At 31.2% G+C, this 21,586-nt stretch overlaps 1 protein-coding gene across 2 annotated transcripts; it reads left to right on the top strand.

Moving 5' to 3' along the window:
* Window positions 1–423: 423 nt before the first annotated feature.
* LOC8282543 (chromatin remodeling protein EBS) lies at window positions 424–10,523 on the top strand. 2 transcript variants are annotated; one of them, XM_048376766.1, is made up of 6 exons: window positions 424–799; window positions 1,180–1,522; window positions 1,631–1,699; window positions 6,965–7,103; window positions 8,739–8,875; window positions 10,090–10,523. In XM_048376766.1, exons 1-5 carry the CDS (start codon window positions 727–729, stop codon window positions 8,799–8,801), a joined length of 687 nt encoding a protein of 228 aa, XP_048232723.1. In that variant the 5' UTR covers window positions 424–726; the 3' UTR covers window positions 8,802–8,875; window positions 10,090–10,523. The 2 variants fall into 2 exon arrangements, with proteins under 2 accessions (XP_048232723.1, XP_002525318.2); XM_002525272.4 differs by lacking the exon at window positions 8,739–8,875 and having other exon boundaries at window positions 447–799.
* The last annotated feature ends 11,063 nt before the right edge of the window (window positions 10,524–21,586 follow it).

The raw sequence follows: 21,586 nt of genomic DNA, 5'->3' as shown, positions 1-21,586 counted from the left end.
TTGTTATATTATATAAAGGGCTTTGATGCCTTTACTTTAAGCAAGAGTGATTGTAAATTGATCACTCACAATGGATGAAATTAGATTGTTTATATATATATATATATATATATATATCTTAAAACATTATTAATTAATTAATATTTTAAAAATATAAATTTATTTTAAGAGGCGCCTTTTAACAACGGCAATAGAAAAGGGGCCTTGTGCTAGGCATTAAATTGCTGTTGTCTCACAATGAAGTTGAATCTAGGTTCTGCTGTTTTGTCTTGTTTATGATCTTGTCGAGATGACGACACAGAAAAAGGATAACAGAGAGAACAGTTACAACACCGTAATTGGGAACAGTATCCTTCTGAATACACATACAATAATAAAATCACATACGAATGGATAATGACGTGTCCTCCATCTCGCTGCTTCTGCTCACATCACAACAAAACCCACCTTAATAGCCTTCTATGCTATACACACACTCTCTCTCCTTTCTCTCTCTTTCCCTGTCTATCGCGGAGCTAGCTGAAGCTGCTCCCCTCCCAACTCTTAGGGTTTTTTTTTTTGAATTTGTTTTTGCCTTTTCCGGCCAAAACCCACCTAAAACCTTGTCAAATCTTACACATTTTTGCATTTCGTTCTCCACATTTCGTCCCCATTCTGTCTTTTCATACATTTCTTCAGAGGATAATCCAATAGCTTCTTATTTGCTAACCTAAAATCGACCAATTCATGGCCAAAACCAAACCTGGAAAAAAAGACCTTGATTCTTACACTATCAAAGGAACCACCAAAGTTGTTCGACGTAATTATTCTTACTCATTACTCTTTCTCTTGCTTTTATTCAAAGCTCAATCTCTATTTCTGTTTTTGTTGGTTTTCTTTTGGGGCTTTGTCAATGTCAAACCTACGAATATCTCTCTTTAAATATATATATATATATATATATGAAGTAGTTTTCCCGAAAATCGTTCCCTTTCTACATTGGTTTCCTAGAACCCTTTTTCTTTTCTTTTTTAAATTGGTTTCATTTGATTATCCTTTTAGTGTTTTAGAACCATCCAGTTTTTACCTTTTTCTGCTTTTAAATGATACCCAAAATCTTGTTTATATGATGCCTTTTGAGATAAAATATCCATCAAGTTTTGGGCTGGTTTGTTTTGATGTCTTTCTTTGTATTTGCAGCTGGTGATTGTGTTTTGATGCGCCCATCGGACTCTGATAAGCCTCCTTATGTGGCGCGCGTTGAGAAAATTGAGGCTGATCATCGGAACAATGTTAAAGTCCGTGTCCGGTGGTATTATCGACCTGAGGAATCAATTGGTGGCCGCCGCCAATTCCATGGGGCAAAAGAGCTTTTCTTATCAGATCATTATGATGTGCAAAGTGCCCATACAATTGAAGGCAAGTGCGTTGTGCACTCCTTCAAGAACTACACTAAACTTGAAAATGTTGGAGCTGAGGATTACTTTTGTAGGTTTGAATACAAGGCCGCCACTGGTGGGTTCACCCCTGATCGTGTAGCTGTGTGAGTACTCATATGCATTGTTGTTGTCGTTGTTGTTTTTTTCAATTGATTTTTGTTGGTTGTAGCTGAATTAATTGGTGTATTGTGTTTTCTATTTTATTCTCCAAGGTACTGTAAATGTGAAATGCCATACAATCCGGATGATCTAATGGTTCAATGCGAGGGATGCAAAGACTGGTAACTTTTCCTAACATTCTCAATTTGTATTAAGAATTGTATAGGTTAAAATTACAAGGATTAGGTTCACTTGTTTTGTTATCTGTTGAAGCTACATTGCATTTTGGAGTAGTATTGCTTGGCATCATTACTGCTACCAGTTTCTTCTTGTGCTCTATTTGGAATCTGTTTTGTGAAGTTACTTAGGGACAATTTTTTTATCACTTCATGCTTCTATTTATTTAGTTGGTTTATGGCTTGTTCTTAAAGAACTAGCTCTGTCTTGTAATATTTTCCGATTTAGTTGAGTGTTTGTAATGGGACCATAACCAATATTTGGTGCTATCAGGATGGATTGGTAGATATATGATGGTTATTCAACTATATGGGTAGTTTATTGGGACTGGTGTGAAGCCTTGTTACATTTGGAACATAATGATTTTGATTATTAAAGATGTTGCCATTATTTTGATTTTTTGAGAAATAAGACTTTAGTTTTGTTGATCAGAGAAAAAAAAATTGCATTTGTTTGCTCCTCTTTCCAGTTTAGGGAAGATGTGGCACTTTACCTGCTATAAACTAGCCAATCAGCTTGTAAGCTGCTTAGGCTTGTTTCTCATTTCACCATTGAGATTGATGTGCCAAGGCAAGCCTACTTAAACAACCTTAGCTTGTAGTAATTGAGACTTGATCAATTAAGCTCATGGGTGAGGTTGTATGCAGACTCACTGGTATTGATCTTGAATTTATGGTCATACAGGAGAAATAAAAATTAAGTACCTATTCGAACTGTGTCCAAAAGTTCCTGGATCAGTCATATTTTTGTTAATTCCCAATAGTTATAGCATGATCTGTAAAGATGGGTTTTAAAAAATAGCTAACAATAAATAACTTGGTTAGCAGATCTTTGAGATATATCTTGATTCACAAAGTTGCAAGTGATGCATTTACATCTTGCAGATGGTCTAAAAGGCATACTTCTAAGTTTCCAAAGGCATGCCAAATGTTGGCTCTCCACCAACTGCAGTAATACCTTCTTTCTGGATTAGAAAAGTTTATTTCCTGCTTGGTAGTGCTTTACGGAACTAAAGTCTTCAATTAACACATATTTGCAGGCTCTAATAGCCACTTGTAGGCTGTATATTGTTTGTTCTTCACCAACTTCAGCAGCCTGTGACATATGGAGATAATCATTGTGGTATCATGCTAAAAGGGTTTTTGTCAAACCTTCTTTTTCTTTTCCATTTACTCTCCTCTTCTCTTTTTCCTCATAAATGGTCATGATTTATACATGGTTAAACATGTTGGAATTTCTTTTGGCTTCTTTTTTTTTTTTTTTTTCCTTTCCTGAAGCCCTGCCCCATATTTTCCCAAATTAATTTATTAAACCTGGCATTGTTAGTACATCATGGATTCATCAACTTCAAGATAACTTTTTTTTTGACACATACTTCAAGATAACTTTTTTTTTGACACATACTTCAAGATAACTATGGATCCTCAATTTCTTGGAAATCCACTGGCAGATGTTGAACTTTTACCAAAATCTCTTTTTGAAATAGTTGCTTGGAAGTATAATGCTTTATCTATACTTCATATATTGAGGATTTTGTCTTGTGACACTTGCTTTAAGAGGACTGAAGAGAGTCGGCCAAAGGCAAAGGGAAATTCTGCCTATAGGGTATGTACATGTGCAAGTCAAAAGGATGCGACGAAATCAAGAGAGACTGAATTTCTAAACTTCTTTCTGTACCCAGTCAAAATTTCCCTCCAAGTGGTATGAAACAGAGAGGAACTAAAATTCGGAGCTGATGTCTTCCTAGTTCCTAATGCCCTATGGAGGGGTAAATAAGAAATGACCATGTGTTCTATCTCAATTTTCTTTGCATGACAACATAAGCACAACTTACCATTCTATTTTTCTCCTTCTCCAATTATGTAACCTGGTCTTAGAAACTTACTTTTCCTTTCTTTTGAATAAAGAAAAAAGTTCGAACAACCCAAATGGGATTTTAACTGTCCACTTCTGTCTTTCTCTCATTTTTCTCTAATTTTGCTCCTTTCTGCTCATGCTGATAGATGATTTAACTTGGAGCAGATATGGTCATTATAATATTCATCTTTATTTTCCTTCTTTCAGCGGGTAGCAGTGAACAGTAATAATATTAGGCTGATATCTCATGTATTTCATGTATCTAGTTAAGTTTTGCATAGGTTACTGCTCAAGGCAGGCAAAATAATTGCATGCCAAGATCAATGTAGAAAAGCTAACATGAAAATAGTGGATATGGAAGAAATGGGAACTATTAAAATGAAAAGGGGGGACCATTGGGAAAGACAAACTGAAAAAAGTTGAATAAGAATATTCAAAATCTTGAAGTGTCAAAGCATTACAGTGAGATGCTTATTAGTCACTTGTTCACATTATCCCATAGGCCTTGGAACTTAATCTTGCTACTAATTTTCCGTGCTAGTAAATTAGTACTCTAGAAAGTCTAGAGGTGTAATGCACCATGGAATTTGAGTCTGATTAGAATTGTTTGTTTGCATATTTCAATTTGGTGTGAGATAATTAAGATGGTTGTCATTCGTAGCTTGAACTTAGACCATAGACAGGTACAGTTATTATGCTTAATGCATCCAAAATAGGGTCAATTCTCTTCAAGTGCATAAATGTGATTAAAGTAGAGTGTAAATCAGGGCCTTAACCTCACTTGCAGGAGTATGAGGGCTATTTGCTATTGAGCCAACGTGCAAAATCTGAATGCATTAAGTGTAAAGAACTTTAGTCTTCAAGAAACAATTTTGTTCCTTACCCATGCTTGTGAGAGGAGGGTTTAGAAGTTATGGAAATTTATATTTCTGTCATATGCTAGGGGCTTAAAGTATGAAATTGAACATTTAATAGAGATTTATCTAGTAATACTTAAACATTGTAATCAACTGATCAGTGGTTAAAGAGAATCAAACACTTAATATTAAGGTAAAATCAAAGAACTAATGTTACAAAAAAGATGCTTTCAAGATTTGAAATGTTAAAGTTTTCAGCTTAATCTTGTTATCTTGATGGTTGGGTATATTTTATTGTCATGTTATGAATGGAAGTCAAAAAGGCTTAATACATCTACAATCTCCTGTACTTGCCAAGATTAGTTATTTTGCCCCCTAATCCGTTAAAAGAACCATTTTAACACCTTAATTTACCTAAATTCTTATTTATAAGCACCTTTATGCGCTGTTGGCAAGACGTGTTGTTACACGTGCAAGCAAGAGAGAAAAAGCTTAGAAATTCCTACTATGTGGAGAAGAAATAAGATTCTAGATTATTTTTTTAAAATTTTCCAACGGCTAGAAATAGGTATTTTTCTCTTATTTAAGACTTCTTTTTTTCATCTTTTTCTTCATGATCTTACTTTTCTTTTTCCTTCCCCTTTCCATTTATTTTCTGCAACTTCTCGTTCCTTTATCATTGAAGGAAAGAGAAATCATGTTTCTTCACTATTTCTTGTGGGTTTGTGATGAATTCAACAATAACAATGAATCAATGCTCAAATTGATAAACTTGGGTTTTAGAATGACGACAGAGAAAGGGTATTTGGTGTTTGATCTTTTCTTTGGTTTTCTTTTTCTTTATGACAATGAATTTTATGTGTTTAGGAGCCAGAAACTCTTGCTATTGACATTGTAATAGATGAAGAAGATTACTAGAGCATTCCAAATCTTAACTCCTGGTGGAACAATTGCTTCTTCTACGTCTCCAAAATTCAAAGCAAATCCTTGCAGAAAAAACACTTAGTAGGATTCAAAATTTAGAAACATAAATATATATGGTTAATTATATGTAGTCATATATCCTGAATTCTTTTATTTTTTTTTTATGGGAACAAATTTAGCTGCTGAGAATTGCTAGCTATATACATACATGAAAGTTGTAGAAGCAATGTTGATACATGAAGAGCAGATGCATAAGTTAGATGGTGATTAGAAGGTCTTGAGTTTGATAAGCTTGTCCTTCCAATATCGTGGCTAGCCATGCAAAGACTCAGTCTTGGTAGACCATTCTCTTCATTTCTTTAATAACGAAATCGAAATCAAAAGGAAGAGTAGAGTTGATAAAAGAAATGAAAAGATTAGAAATGTTGAAAGTGAAAAAACAAGCTCTCATGGGACGCCTCAATGTGAGGGCTAAATAGTGTTTTTGTTTTTTCCCACCTAGGCAAGACTAAGTGGATCACTTGTCCACTTGATCATGAGTATAAAACATGTGTGGTTGATTTTTAAAAAGTGCAAAAAGGTGCTTGAATAAGTTTATAGGTTTTTTGAGGTGTCAAAGTGGTTCTTTTGAAAGATGAGGGGCAAAATGACCAATCTAGGCAAGTATATGGTGCTGCGGATGTAATAAGCCAAGTCGTAAACAATCTCACCATATAGCATTATGGAAGATCATATTGAGTTTCCTTGATTTATTTTCTTTTGAATCAAGAGTCATCTTGTGTTTTTTGACTTTCAAAGTTTGTTAAACGTAGTAGAGATAGCTGTAGTGCACCCTGACCAAAATCTTTTTGTTCTTCTTTAAGCCATTGAGAGACCATCTTAAGTTAGTTGTCTAACTATCTGAACTTTGTCTTGAATTTTCTTTGAACATTTAGATCAAGTGCATGCCTGTTTGAGGAAATTTTGAGAGAAGTGATATTTAGATGGTTTGAACTTGTGCATTCTAGATTAGCATGATTGATTGGGAACATTAAAGTTGTCACGATAAGCAAGCAATGGACAGACCTAGAATTGCATTCAAGGAAGTAGTCAGAAGGTATTTAACTGCTCTAGGTATTTTCTGAAGATATTGCCCTATGTTGGTTAGGATGCAGGAAAAGGATTCAGAGCCAAACCTAAGTAGTTTCTGAGCAAGATACAGTTGATTGTTTGTGTGTAATTTAGGATCGGATGCATCCATTGTTTTATGCGATTGTCTTATTTTGCTGGAAGCTAAAATCTTGATAAAACATTTTATGGTAATTCTTTCTAAATCAATAAATGGAGAAAGAGATCTTAGTTGATTGAAATTAGATTGGGATTAAAGCTTAACTGAGTTCAGTATAAACAGTTAAGAAGCAGATGAACAAACTGGTTCTGATGATTAATCAAGAAGCACTAATCTCTTTGGGATGCACTTTTTATATTTCTTGGGCTTAATATTACCATCTTTACATACCATTGGTTGTTATTCTGTTATACAACAATATTAATAAGACTCAGATTTCTGATCACATTGCTAATATCTTACAGGTTTCATCCATCTTGTATGGGTATGACTATTGAAGAAGCCAAAAAGTTGGATCACTTTCTCTGTTCAGACTGCTCCTCTGATGATGATGCAAAAAGATCTTTGAATGCATTTCCAGTATCACCTTCTGTTGAGGCCAAGGTTTGATCTGTGTTCTTTGTCTGACTCTGATTGTGGCTGAAGACGGGTTGCTGTTCAATTTTTGTACTGTTGTCTTAGTAGCATGATGAAGAACATTGAGAACTAATTTATTAATATTTAGTAATGTCTTTCTCTGCTAATTCCAGTTGTAGTAGTTTTATCTGTTCAATACTGAATGCTCGGTTCCTCTGCCCATTCTTTTAAACAGTCAGTTTAATTAAGCAACGTTGAGCATCTACTTGTGAGCATGCTCACCTTGTTGACTTTGATCACCTGCCCTAATCTTTCAAATTACCCACCTTCTCTATCATATAGCTAGATAAAAAATGCATGGGTGTCCTCTTCAGTCACCTATTTTGGTCACTTCTTGTGGTACTGTCCATTTATTTCTCTGGTAAGATCTCAGCCTTCGGTACATGCATTTTCTCCTTCTAAACTATGCGTCCCCAACCCTATCCTTCTGAGTGATCCAAGACCTGAAAGGCCTGCTGATCATAAAGGATGGTTCTTACATTATGCTTCTTGCCTTATACTTTGCATGAAGAGTGACATCACTTATGTCAATTTTTTAAATTTACCTTCACAAACATGTTTTGAGTTTTCACCCTTGCTCATTATGTAGAGGGCATTATCATTGTGTAATCCAAGTTCAGTTCCTAGGATCAACTGGATTGAATTGCAATAGTTAAGAGCCTACTATTGGGTTTGAGTCATTACATAGACTAAGGAAAAAAGTAAAATGTTGTAAAAGAATTAAATACACTTCATGCCTATTCCACTTGTATGGATGTCTAAAATTTACCATATTCTGTGTGCTTGCTTATGGAGTATGAGACCTAGTTTTGTATTCTGTTCTGGGCCTGTCAATAATAATAGATGTGCAAAAAGCATCTTATCCATACCTCTTAAGGATCATAATTGCATTTCTTGGTTATGTAAAATCAGATTAGCATGGCCATCTGACTGATTTTGATCATCTGTTTTCTGCTGTCTTGAAGAAGTCTCTAGGCTGCCAAGAAGGATTGAGCTGAATGTGGGTGAAATTAAATTCTATTCAGTAATTATTGAACTAAGAATTGTAGACTTGAAAATATTCAAGTTCCATGATGGATATGAAAACATTTATCTGATAATGAAGGTCTATCAAAAGGCATTTTATGAAAACAGTTGCATTACAATTTGGGGCTCAGAATGTTAATTTTGTGGTATGTAAATGCTGACTGATACCATGTTCAATTGTCTGCAATGGTTTCCAAAAAAATCTGCGCTTTAAATAATGGTTGTGGATCGCAAGTTAGCATTTTACCTTTGGTTTTTTCTGATTAGTTTCATAACAAGCATGCCTGCTGATGCTGCTGGCCGAGTTCTATGAAAATTCTGTGTAGGTCTGTCATTTCATGTATCTTAAAGATAAGGTAGAGATATAGCAAACGTAATACAGGCATCTTTAATGTTGATCATGGAAAATCGGGTTAGAAGGAAAGAGAAATCAGCTAGATGATGTACCTTTGTCCATCCTACTTCATGAGTTCAATTTACATTGGGGTTTGAAGTGCAAATAAATGTATCTAGGAATGACTACAAAAAGGGCTGCCAAGTGATGCTACCCTCAACAAGTTCTCTTTGTGATTTCAGAGTACTGTCTATCAAAGGAGTGATGATATGGGGTCCTATACCCTGAAGAAATTGGAAATTTGATTGCCATGGCTGACTTTTCAAAGTGGTTTTGAATCAACAGCCAGTGCTTTGCTTAAGCATAGGCAACTAGTGAAGTAACTCTTTATATATTCAAGTGCCAAATCCTCTGGTTTATTATATCTTTTTCCTAGTAATTTTTCATTTATTTAGAAGTGCTAGTTTATGTTAATTTTGGCATCTCATTGTGGCATAAGATTGACATGTCTGTTTCAAGCTTTAGCTTTTTCACATTCACTGGTTGCTTGCTGGAAATGGATCTCATAAGTACAGTTTTAGTTTTCATCAGGCAATGGTTTCTTGGTAGTTGTAGAAATTTTTAACCTTCATGTGGCAAGTGTTTAAAATAATTTTGACTTTCCTAAAGCATATATGTTCGAGAATGTCAATTCATCTGGCATGTTACTTTTACCCTATTAGGGTTACTTTAAAACTAATTCTGTTGAATTTTATTGCCTATTTGCTTTTATCTTATCAATAGGTCTTCATACTTCTAGATTTTAGGATTTCAACCTTATTCAATATGCGTTTAAAACTGTGCATTTCCTGAGTTCTATGTCATATGGAAGCCAAATATGGCTAAAGTCATCATCATATTCAGAGATAGCAATTATTTGCACTGTGTATAAATCTGACTTGCTAAGTGATTTGTCTATCTACATAAGTTTGAATCTGACATGGTGCTTTTACCGAGGTAAACTTTCTTTAGAATTCCTTTCCAAATTTTGTCCTCAAATTTCCTATTCTCTTATTAAAGTTCTGCATCTTCTCGAGTTTGGTATGGCATCTTTTTTTATTCTTTAGGCGTCTACATGCCCATCTCATCGAGTTGATTCCTATTGAGTGGAAAGCAAATGTTAGATAAATATTGCAATGATATAATTGGCACTTAAAGACCACTGGGAGACTCCTTAGATGCTTCGTATTGTGGAGGATTAAATTTGTCGTTTATTTTTTTGCACTATTGGTTATATGGATTATGGTCATATATGTGTCTAGAGGATGCTAATTTATTAAGAGATTTAAGTTGCAAAAGACTGCTTAATTGCAAAAATTGGAACCATAGCCCACTCATAAATGACGTAAAGTTTATGGGCAAAAGCCAATGGTTTTCAAATACTCTGAAGCAAAAGGAATCCATTTGTATCAACTCTGCAGAAAGCAAATTCATTTCAGTGGCTGTAACATAATGTTTATACAGTACTGATGTATCTAATTTTGGATTAGCCTTTCTGCTTTTATCTTTTCATTTCTTTCTAATATTCTTTAAAATGTCTCAAATTATTGTCAGGTGGAGACAAAGCGAAGGAAGAGGTAACGTATGATCAAGATGTGTGATGGGGAGGTACTTTTCTTGCACATTAGCTCCAGTATGTTGTTGTTGTTCTTGTTGAATTGTACAGTGCTGAGAAGATGCTATGTTTGCACAAACAAGAGGCTTTTATTATTATTCATCATTCCGTAGTGTTTGTATGTGTGAATGGACTTAGGAGATGAAGACTGTGCCAAATGGTTGTCATCGCGGGTAATGTGCCAAAAATTATGCCCCATTGATGACAAATCAAGCTGAACATCTAAAGGACCATCGCTTTTCATTTTCTTTTCTTTTCTTTTCTTTTCTTTTTTTGATATTGCTGTAACTATATGCATGGTAGAACTCTTTTGTACCCTCCCCCTCCCTTCTCTCAAGAGATAATAAGAAAGAGAGTTGTAGTTGAGCAAGAATTTTCACTGGAATTAATACTTGTGGGATATTTTGTTTTATCAATGGATAAAACTTCTGAAGTAGGATCTAAGGAAATATCGTTTCATCTCTTCATACAATTGACAGCCAAGTGGGTGTAGGCAATGGATTGTGAATCCACCATGTGCGGGTTCAATTCCCAAGGGTTTTTCAGTGTTCTGTATAGGAGTTTCTAACTCAAGTCTGTTTTGGCCGTGTCTAAATTCTCTGGCCGTCAATTTATTCTTCCTATTATGCACACGTGGCTTTCAGACCCGTCCAGTTATTGACCTGGAGAATGTGGAGGGTCAAGGGTTAGATGTCTAACCGGAGTTGAGTTCGGGTTGAACCAGTGACTAAAAGTATATCCATAAATACTTATATGAGATATAAAAGTATGTTTACGTTAAAAACACTTCAAAGAATATAATTTTTGATATTATCTAATAATAATTAAATCTGCCAAAAGATAATATTCAATAAATATTAATATCTATTAAGATTCATATCTTAATAACAAAACTCTTGCACATAAATTTAATATAAAATTACATATATATTTATATCAAAGGCGAATGCTTAAATAATTCAACATGATAATGTAAAAAGACAAACCTCTTTTATGGTTAATTTTATTATCATATCTTTCATCTCTTATTGCAGATGAAATGATCAGATGAGCTTGGCTTTTACTAATCAAAAGGTCCAAATGGAACAATGAAACTATGCTGTTTAAAAAAAAAAAAAAACTTTGTTAAAAGAAAAAAAATCAGAACTGCCAAACCAGTGTGACCCCTGACTGGGTCACAGGTCTACGTGATTGGATCAAGAATTATTTTGGCAGGTATGACAAGAAAATGGTCTATAGGGTTGTCCGCAGCGGACATAGGGCCGGTCCCTGGCTTCACCGGCCGGGATGGGTCAGGCTAGGCTGAGTTTGACAACCATGAATTTCCACAGTGGTCTTGATTGGGTGCTGGATGTCTTCCGTTGAAGTGGAGTGGCCAATGGCCTTCTTGAGGGTGGTATCTTTTCTGTTTTTGTCATGTAGCACCGCATGGACGATAACAGCATGTGCATTCATAGGGGAGAAAGTGCAGGCAATCTACTAGCAACGACAGTTATTATAGGTGACAATACCTTCCATTGGAAAATGTGATCTTTTTCTTTGAGCAAACTCTGAAACACATTCACTGGCAATGCATTATGAGCAGCGAGTGCTAATTGCTCTCAAAGTGTGAATTTCCCATGTTAGAGGCAACAGAATTTGCTTCACTTCCAATTCAACCCACGAACTATATTCTCCGATCGATTGGCTTAAAAGTCTGCTTGAAATCAATAGCTAATTAATTTATTCAGCTTTTAACTTCTTGGTCTATTTACCACCAATTTTGTTGACAAAAGTTTTACTCATCGTGCAAAGAATTTCTCAACCAAATCAATAAAACAAGTTTAATTTATTCCTAACTTTAGAATAAGTATCAAACTCAGTTAAAATAAAATTACTAAACGATTTTTTAACTAAAATATTTTTAATTAAATTGAGTTCTAATCTTAATATATATATTATAAAATAGTTAATTAATATTTATTTTCTTGCTCTAGGTAAACTGGTCATTCACTTAAAATTGAGGGGGCAAATTGACCTTGAAACCCCCATTCCTGCTCTACGCTATTTCATTGATGCCTGCCTAAGTTATTCTTTTGGGCTTCAATTTTTCTCTTTACCCAATTAGTTTAGCGGTTATGACCACCCAGGTTCATAAAAGGAAACAAATAAAGAACTTTAGAAACAAAATTCAATAATGGATCAAATTTATATTGCATTAAACAGGGTTTATTACATAATTTCTCATTGGCTTTTTACGTATTTCACTTTATTATGGACCCTTAATTTTTTTAACCACCCATAAACTTTTGGGAAATTTACAGTTACACTAATTTCAGATACTTTTTAATTTTAAGGAGCAATACGTTTTCTAAAGAGCATTTTGCAAAAAAATAATTTTAATACAAACGTGCTGCATATTTGAAAAAAATAAAATTAAAAGAATTCTTCTAAATTCTTTTTTAAACTTTAGCATGTCCGTGGATATGACTCGTTCAAACCGATACAACTAGTTACTCAAGTGTGATTTGCAGCGGTAGATCTCCGTTTGCTGTCACTGAATTAATATTTTTCAATAAATCTTAGTAATTTTCAGTTGGTATAATGATTTTATTTATAAAAAGTAAATAAATTTTCATCGGTTTTGCCTATGCCATAAATATCAGAATATGAATGAGATTAATTTGTTTAATTGAGCAATTTCAGTTTGGTGCTTGTTTAATAACTCCCTTCTCAAAGTGGTATTGTTTAATTTCTTATGTTAGTCTTAATATGCATAAAAAATTAAGAGATAAAGTCTAATTTGGCCTCTCATTTCGTTATATGAATTTAAATTAGTTATTTTTAAAATTTATGGACTTTTTAGCCTAAACTTTTATATATTTGGCATAAATTAATTTTATTTTGAAAGAAAAAAAGAATGAGAGTTACTCTCTCTTGAAAATAAAAAATAATTAAAAAATTTATAATAATATTTAAAATTTATTATATAATTTTAATACAATTAATATAATTAAACAATAAGTAGTTATTACCATCATTATTCTTATTAAAACCGCTCTCACTTCCATTGTCCTTGGCATCACTACCACCGAAACCATTTCCTTTACCATCATTATTAAGAAAGAAAACAGTAAGAGCATTGATAAGTAGCAATATTTATCTTTTTATTGTGTTTTATTTAAATATCAATATATTATTTTAATTTAAATAATTTAATTTAATAAAATTAGTTTTTTTATTGTTTCAACTTTCTTTTCTAGAGAGTATGTAACTCATTTTCTCAATTTTATAAAAAAAGGACTAATTTGAGTTCAATATATATAAAGATTAGAGCTAAAATATCCATAAATTTAGAAAATAGCTAAATTGAACTTGAACAATAAAGTCGGTGGCCAAATTGGACGTTATTACTAAAATAAAGTCAAGATAAATATATAGATATTGCTGGAAATATATATTAAAATTAATCTGCAGACTGAAAATAAATCTATTGTGGATTAATATTTATTTTTTTGAAAAGAAAATCAATTTACTGATCGAAAATAAATTATCTAATTGCTCATTAAATTCTGAATTTTACACTTTTTAATAATTTTATCCAATTATTTCAAAATTTTAAACAAATACTCATGCTTTTAATTTGTTTTCAAAAATACTTTTTGATAACAATCTTAAAATAGTAAGAAAGATAACGTGGAAAGTCGACTGTATTTACTAAATGAATAATAATTATAAATGAGTAAAAATAATTTGTCATAAATTTAATAATATGGTAATTAAAAGTCTCACATATGTACATCCTTTTATACATCTTATACCTAAACACAATAAATTTTTTATTAACTCACTAATTTTTCTTTAATAAGTAGAATTAACTTACCACATCATTTTTTTATTGTAAAATTCTAAAAATTATTATCTAAAAGATTTTTTAAAAATAAATTAAGAGTATGGGTATTTATTTTAAGTTTTTTATAAATTTATTAAAAATTATAAAGTTCGATATTTAATTGGCAATTAGGCCAAAATAAATTTATCGAACTTTTAAGGTGACTTTTGTCGCTATAAATTATTTTACCTAACAAGCCAATTGCTGCAGCCTCCTCAATCGTGTATGGATATGTAATAATTAAAAAGTCTATGCATGGATATAAATAAATTTAATAAATAAAGTATAGAAAAAGTATGACGTGGTTTGACTGTTTTATAATTTTTAATATGTATTTTTTTAATAAATAAATAAAAATATGTGGTTAAAAACTGTGACAAAAAAGATATATCATTGTTAAAAAATTTGTTAAATATATAATTGGTTTCCTGTATTTATTCTGTTTTTGCAATTGGCTCTCTCAATTGACTCCTCTAACTTCACGGGTTTGATATTTTAATTCTTAACAGATAGGAGTTATACACATACATTGTACGACTGCTGAAAAATACAATGCTGAAAATACATTGTATTATAATTTAATGAATTAAATATTCAAAATTAATATTATTAAATTAAAAATAAAAATGAATTTGAAATCATTAACCAAAACCCACCGTTTTGATTAAATGATGAAAGCCCCAAAATTGATTAATAAAAAAAAAAAAAAGAAGCCCTAAATTTATAACTTGCGCTTATCGCAATTCGATAGTCTAAATTGAAATCTTGCACTTCTATTCCTCTAAATTGATAGTAAATTGCACCAGCAACTAGTCTTGCAACGTACGACATCACCAGCAACCAGTCTTGCCACCAGCCATATCAGCAGCTAGTCTCATTGTTGCAAAATGCGCCAGTTTTAGTCTCGTCATCGCATAGGCACCAGAAATATTCTCGCCGCTGCACAATGCACTAGTAACAGTCTTATCACCGCACAATCCACCAGTAATAGTCTCGCCAACACACATCATACAAGCAAACAGTCTCGCCTCTATATACTGCACCAGCAATGCCGCCGTTCACAAATCTAGCCTCACCATGCACCACTGCCCCTTCTGAAGTTCCTGCATCCAGTGTTTTGATTGATTTTTTTTTTTTTTTTGTTTAAATTAGTTAGTAATAATTTGTCGATTTTGATTTATTTTACCATGTCTCATATTTGATATTTAGATTTTTAGGCTATATAATGAATTTGATGGTATCTGGATTTGTTGATAATCTGGGGTTGTTAGATTTGGTATTCAATGGGTTTTCATTTCTTATTTTCATTATTTTGATTAATAATATTTGTTTTGGTTTTATTATTTTTATTATTATAAATAACGTTGTTAGAGAAGAATATTAGTTTATTATTACTGCTATTAGTGAGGGGGTTCATGGAATCAAGAGATTCAATTAAAGCAAAATTTAGTCGAGAGAGTCAATTGTAAAAAATGGACAAATACAAAGGGCTAGCTATGTATTTAGCCTAAAAAAAATTTATTTGTAAATATTTAACTATCTTTACTCTAATTAATTATCATTGTCGTATTGATTGCATTTGATAGTATGAATTTAGAGCTTATTATTTTATTGATTGACTATCAAATTGTAGTTTAAGAAATTATCAATATGATGAAATCAATTTAATAATTAAATAAGAGAATTAGGAGTTATTAAACTTTAAATTCATATTATTAAACGCGAGCAACTTAATAATAATGGCTCATCGATATAAAAATAGTTAAATTCTTATAAATTGAAACATTTTAATAATAATTTTTTTTTATCGTAATTTATAACTAGTAACTTATTATTATCGTTATCATATATGACTAAAGCAAGTACTATTCTTACTATTTCCTTAAGTAGCGTGCTACAATTAGTTAGTGTTTGATGTATTTTAAAGACTAATATATGTTTATTCATTTGCTGTATACTAAAAAAGTAATCAAATCATAGACTTGGAGTCATTTGTTAGGTCAAAGTTCACAAAATTAATTAATGTATTGAAGTGTTATTTTTATGTGAGACTAAACTATTTTAATATATATTAAGAAATTAATATATGTTATGTTAACATATAAATTGATATATTTAAAAATAATAAAAGAGAAAAAAAAATTATAAAATAGAAGAAAGCTACTTGTATGTGAGTGTATTATTAGGTCGAATCCAATGTTAAGAAATTACTATAGTTAATATTTAAAGTATTTGTGAAATAATGATATTGTGTTAAGCTGGACTGCAGAAAAGAAGAAGTAACAACAACAACATTCTTTGCGTACGGAAAAAACTGTTAAAAAGAAAAAATAAAAAAGAAAAGGGGGTCAAATAATGAGTTAGGTTTGTAGTTGTGCACGTGCAAGCATTGTAAAAGACTCTGCACACGTGCACTTGTAATTTTAGAAGAAAAAAAGAAAGTTGTGCACGTGAGTGAGCTGTAAATAAATAGAGTTTGAGATGGGAAATAGAACAAATTTGTTTTTAAGTGATGATGTTGCTGCATAATGAAGCCTTTGACGGACTTCTAATTATTTCGTTAGTGTTTTTACTAAAGTCTCATTCAGGATTTGCATTCGGGTAATCTTTAATGTTTTAGAAATATAAATTTAAAAGGTGTGAAAGAATTGAAGATAGTAAGTATATATTTATGATAGAACATGTAAAAATCACTTAGCCTGCAGGCTAGCCCAAAGGTCGGATTTCTATTTCAGTCAAAAAATGACTTTTATATTAGGAGGTCTTTCTATTAAAAGTAAAACTGCTAAATAAAAGGCTACATTTAAAATTCTAAAAGGACAATATGGAAATGTCATTAAAAAAATATACTATTTTTAATAAAAAAATAGATAAAATATCATATTATATCATCTAATTTAGGCAGTTGAATGGTCAAAATTGACATGGTCTTTGACTGCTTCTTTTTCTCTTTATTTTATAAATCTAATAAACTAAAAATTCTAAAACTCTCTCTTAAATCCCTCTGAAATTTACTAGATCCATAAATTTATTTCTAAATATTATAATTTTTTTTATTATCATACACTTTATTATCAATATTTTATTTTTGCATAGACTTTTTAATATTATAAATTAGTTTAGTATACCTCTCGATTTTTTCAAAAAAAAAATTAAAAACTATATTCTGAAATCTCAAATATCTATCCGATAATATTAATTTTTAAATATATGTTATAAGAAATAAAAATTATAAAAAAATTAGTGTTAGATAGGAACTTTTCTTTCTCTAAAATTATTAATGAAAAATTGCTCCAAATATTTTTTCTTCATTTATAGTTGTGTGGGCACCGCCCAAAAGGTGATGTAGCCGAAATCACTTGACGTGTGGCCTACGGATTTAATATGGAGAGCATCTGGTAGTTTAGCTCAAGCTCGTGAAGATAAAATATCTTCAATTATTTCCAGAAAAGAAAAAAAGAATAAATATTTAGTGATAATAATAATTCTTTTTTGAAGAAAAATAAATTAGATTTCCTTTTTAGTTTATTAAAAAGGGATGACTTTTCCATTTTTATCATTAGTCAGCTAAGGTTAGCTCAGGACTGGATAAACCAAAAGTATGTAAATTATTAAATTTGTTTATGGCAGCAGTTCATTGGGCGTGTTAGACTTAACCAATCAAATTTAAGTATATCTTAGCTCCCATATATAATAGAAATAAACTTCTCTTTCTAAGGAGAAAGTGGTTTATAAATTTTAATTGCGAGAGACAAAAAAATAAAAGTGAGTTTGGAATTTTCGAAAAAAAGTTAATTAGTCGGAACTTATACTAAACGGTTAGAATCGATTAATTTAGATTTTTCATCAAATAGCATCATAAATTTATATCCAATGATTAAATATATATAAATTTAAAATTTTCAGTAAATAATTTTTTAAATTTTTATTCGATGATCAAATATATTTAATTTAAATTTAAAATATATTTGATTATTGGATAAAAGTTTAGAGGACTACTTACTCAAAAGCTTTAAATTATATGTAATTAACTTTGAATATAAGTTCAAAGGAAGTTAAAATAAAGAAAGACTACTTCTATTTACTTTTTATTTAACATAAATAATAATAACATTGTTCAAAATTTTACAAATCAAATTAATCTTGAGAATCTCATGTCAATCTTTATCTTTTAACTTACTTGAAAAGAATTTATTTTAAAGTATCAACTTCTTCACCTTTCGGCTTTGGCGCACATTATCCCTGTATGTACATCTCTTACTTAGAAAATAAAAATATGTTATATTATTATTTATAATTAAAATAATAATGATCGTAAATATATATATATATATATATATATATATATTTACTTAATTTTAATTTAATTTAAACTTTTATCTCATAATCCTTATTCCATAATCATTTGTCTTCATTGATAAACCGATAGTATCTAATATAAAAATCTTAAAATAACTACAAAGAAATCAATTAAAATTATTAGCTTCGAGTAATATCAACTAAACAAAAAGACCTTATAACAATTAATATGAGTCCGCACGACCCATCAATGCATGGTGTTCTTTGACTGGTTATTACTTTATACGGTAAATATATTATTGACTGCGAAACTAGTATTAGATTATTTATACAAAAATAAAAAAATTATGGAAAACCAAACAATTATATAATATTTACCCTATGTATAGTGAATATATTATCAGCTACAATTAGTATTAGGTTATTTATATAAAGAAATGGAGTAAATGGTTCAACACTGTTAGAGAATATTCAAGTGCTCAAAAGAGCTAGCTATATTAGAGTGATTATGTTAGAATTTTATAGTATAGCTTCTCATTTGTTATGACTTAGGTCTGTTAATGATAAACATATCAGTATACAAACTCATTTTTTCTATATATTTAGAGAAAGAGGATTAGTATATGATTTACTCAAAGTTATTAGCTGTATGAGAGTGACAGATAATTATTTTTTATCGGGGAAGTAACGACCGATTTACTTTATGGATGGATAGATAAAATATTTAAATTTTTTTACAATTATTTTTTTATAAGAGTTGCTGAATATCAAAACTTATTATGCAAAGAGTAGGTATTATTAGTGTAGGGAAGCATTAATATGGGGTTTATTGGGACCTATTGGGATCTTTATCAAGTTGATCATTATAAGTATTGTGACAAACTTAATTGAGAAATCCAATGGCAAAAAGGAAGAGATTTAATAGCTCATTTAAGGATATTCATTAGCTCATTATTTAGTTTGTATCAGTGAAACGATGAAATCTATAAAAATTATTCAATAAGCTCTAGAAGAAATTTTGGGAGTACGAGAATTTAGAAACCCGATGTTTCAAAAGAGATTCAGAATGAAATAATTTTGTATATGGATTCAGTAGTAAAAAGACTTCTCAAAGTTTTACATTAGAATTTGGGGACTTGTCTAAAAGAGATTAGAATGGTTTTTCTTAGAGACAGAAAATTTATCCATCAAGTTTTATCAATGAATTAGTTAAGAGAATGAAATTAGCCAACATTATGACAATACTAGGTATTATAAATATCATTGTGGAAGAACTTGAAAGTTGAAATGATAATTGATACAACAAAAGCAGACTCTATCAATTCCTCTTCTAAATTAGAGAATTAAACAAATTTTATAAAATTATATAAGTGTTTGTTCCTATTTTGATTCTTATACTGGAAATAACGATAGACATACTAGTAATTAAATAGTGAGAAAGAAAAATATTTGTAGGAATATATTAACATAGTGGACATGAATATGTTGATCTTTTAGGAGTTTTTTATAAGACTCCTTTTTTAATACAAATTAGAAACCTAAAGAATATGAACATACAAGGAAGGAGATAGATATATGAGATATATACTGTTTAGGAGATAAATACAAATCAAATTTTCTACACTTTCTCTCAAGTTGGTGCGTATGGATCTTACATTCCCAACTTGTCTAATGCTCGGTAAATTTTTTTTCTTGATATTGCTCTGGTAAGAATATCGGCGAGCTGATCTTCAGATCGGATATGTCACGACCTGATCTGTGGGCTCGTGATCGGCACTAGGGAATGGGTAGGCGTAAGGCTACTGAATCCCGTAGTAAGTCTGATACTTACTAACTTAAATAAAATCATCTAATATTTTGATGTCACAATTTCTTAACCATTACATTCCACATATTTAATTCAGTCTACCAAAAGAATTAGGCAAGACCCGAAAACTATAATAATTTACAATTGATAAGTCTTCTATTTCTACTGCGGAGAATTTAAGATTTTACAATTTAACATACCAAATCAATTACATCACCCGATGATGAAGGAGTCGGGTTGCTAGATAAGAGCCGCGGAAAGACTAACAATCACGGATATGAAAAACAGTAAAATTGAGACTGTTAGTCTCGAGAGTGAATTAAAATCATATATCTAAAAACAGTTGCAAACACTTCAACAATACATTTATTTAATTGAAATAAATACTAAGTCATGCTTAAATTAAATAAAATAATTTCTTACACACTACAGGACGGAGTACTTCAGTAAAATCCTAGTCCCAACACTAACATCTCGGTCAATCTCAACACTGACATCTCGACTAATCGCAACTCTAACATCTCGACTCTCTCATTCTAATATAACTGGTGCCGAGAGAGCGAAGCTCGACCAGGGTCCTTAACTCCAGTCCGGTCAATTAATGTTCACTATCAGCCTTAGCCTTTCGGCTCTCTTATTCCAATAAGATTGGCGCCCAAAGAGCGAAGCTCGACCAGGGACTTTACCTTCAGTCTGGTCACTTAGGTTTTCAAATAAGCCGGTGCCTAGAGAGCGATGCTCGACCAAGGACCTTTACTCCGGTAACCACACTTTACTAAGCCCAGAGAGCGATGCTCGACCAGGGTAAGTCCTAAACTTTCCTTTTTAAATTTATCCATTTACCATTTTTCCATCACTCTCGGATTTACACCGGTACACTCATCAAACTAATATGTCCTATTGTCATCCCATCCCGTATACATTTGGAGAAAATTTGAATAATCAAAATATAATTTATTTCTCAAATAATTTTAGTTAATTAATTTCTTAAAAATCCAATTAATTTGGTATAGAAAAATAACTCCTTTAATTATCTAACATTAAAATTCTACTTGATTAATTCTAATTTAAACCAAATAAAAATAAAATAAAATAAATTTAAATAAAAACTCATTTATTAATCATTATTAATATTATCTTTATTAAAGAAATTTTTTGGATATTACAGGATATGAGAGACTTCAATTATCTTGGCTTCTAATTGTTTCTTAATAAAATATATGTCTATTTCCACATGTTTCGTTCGATCATACTGAACTAGATTATGAGCTATATCACAAGCAACTTTATCATCACAATATAGTCTCGTAGGACTAATTTGTGGAACTCGGAGCTCATGTACTAAATTCTTAATCCAAAGTAACTTACAAACACCTTGAGCTATTTCTTTATACTTGACTTCTGCACTAGATCGAGCTACAACATTTTACTTCTTACTTCTCCATGTAACAAGGTTTTC

This window comes from Ricinus communis, chromosome 7 (genome assembly GCF_019578655.1).
Source record: "Ricinus communis isolate WT05 ecotype wild-type chromosome 7, ASM1957865v1, whole genome shotgun sequence".
NCBI lineage: Eukaryota > Viridiplantae > Streptophyta > Magnoliopsida > Malpighiales > Euphorbiaceae > Ricinus > Ricinus communis.
The sequence above is the reverse complement of the archived record's forward strand: the minus strand, read 5'-3'. Positions and strand labels throughout refer to the sequence as shown.

Coding starts and splice junctions, on each gene's coding strand:
- LOC8282543 (XM_048376766.1), top strand. CDS start 727: ATGGCCAAAACCAAACCTGGAAAAAAAGACCTTGATTCTTACACTATC. Junction 1,700..6,964: donor TGCGAGGGATGCAAAGACTG/GTAACTTTTCCT, acceptor AATATCTTACAG/GTTTCATCCATCTTGTATGG. Junction 7,104..8,738: donor CACCTTCTGTTGAGGCCAAG/GTTTGATCTGTG, acceptor TTGTGATTTCAG/AGTACTGTCTATCAAAGGAG.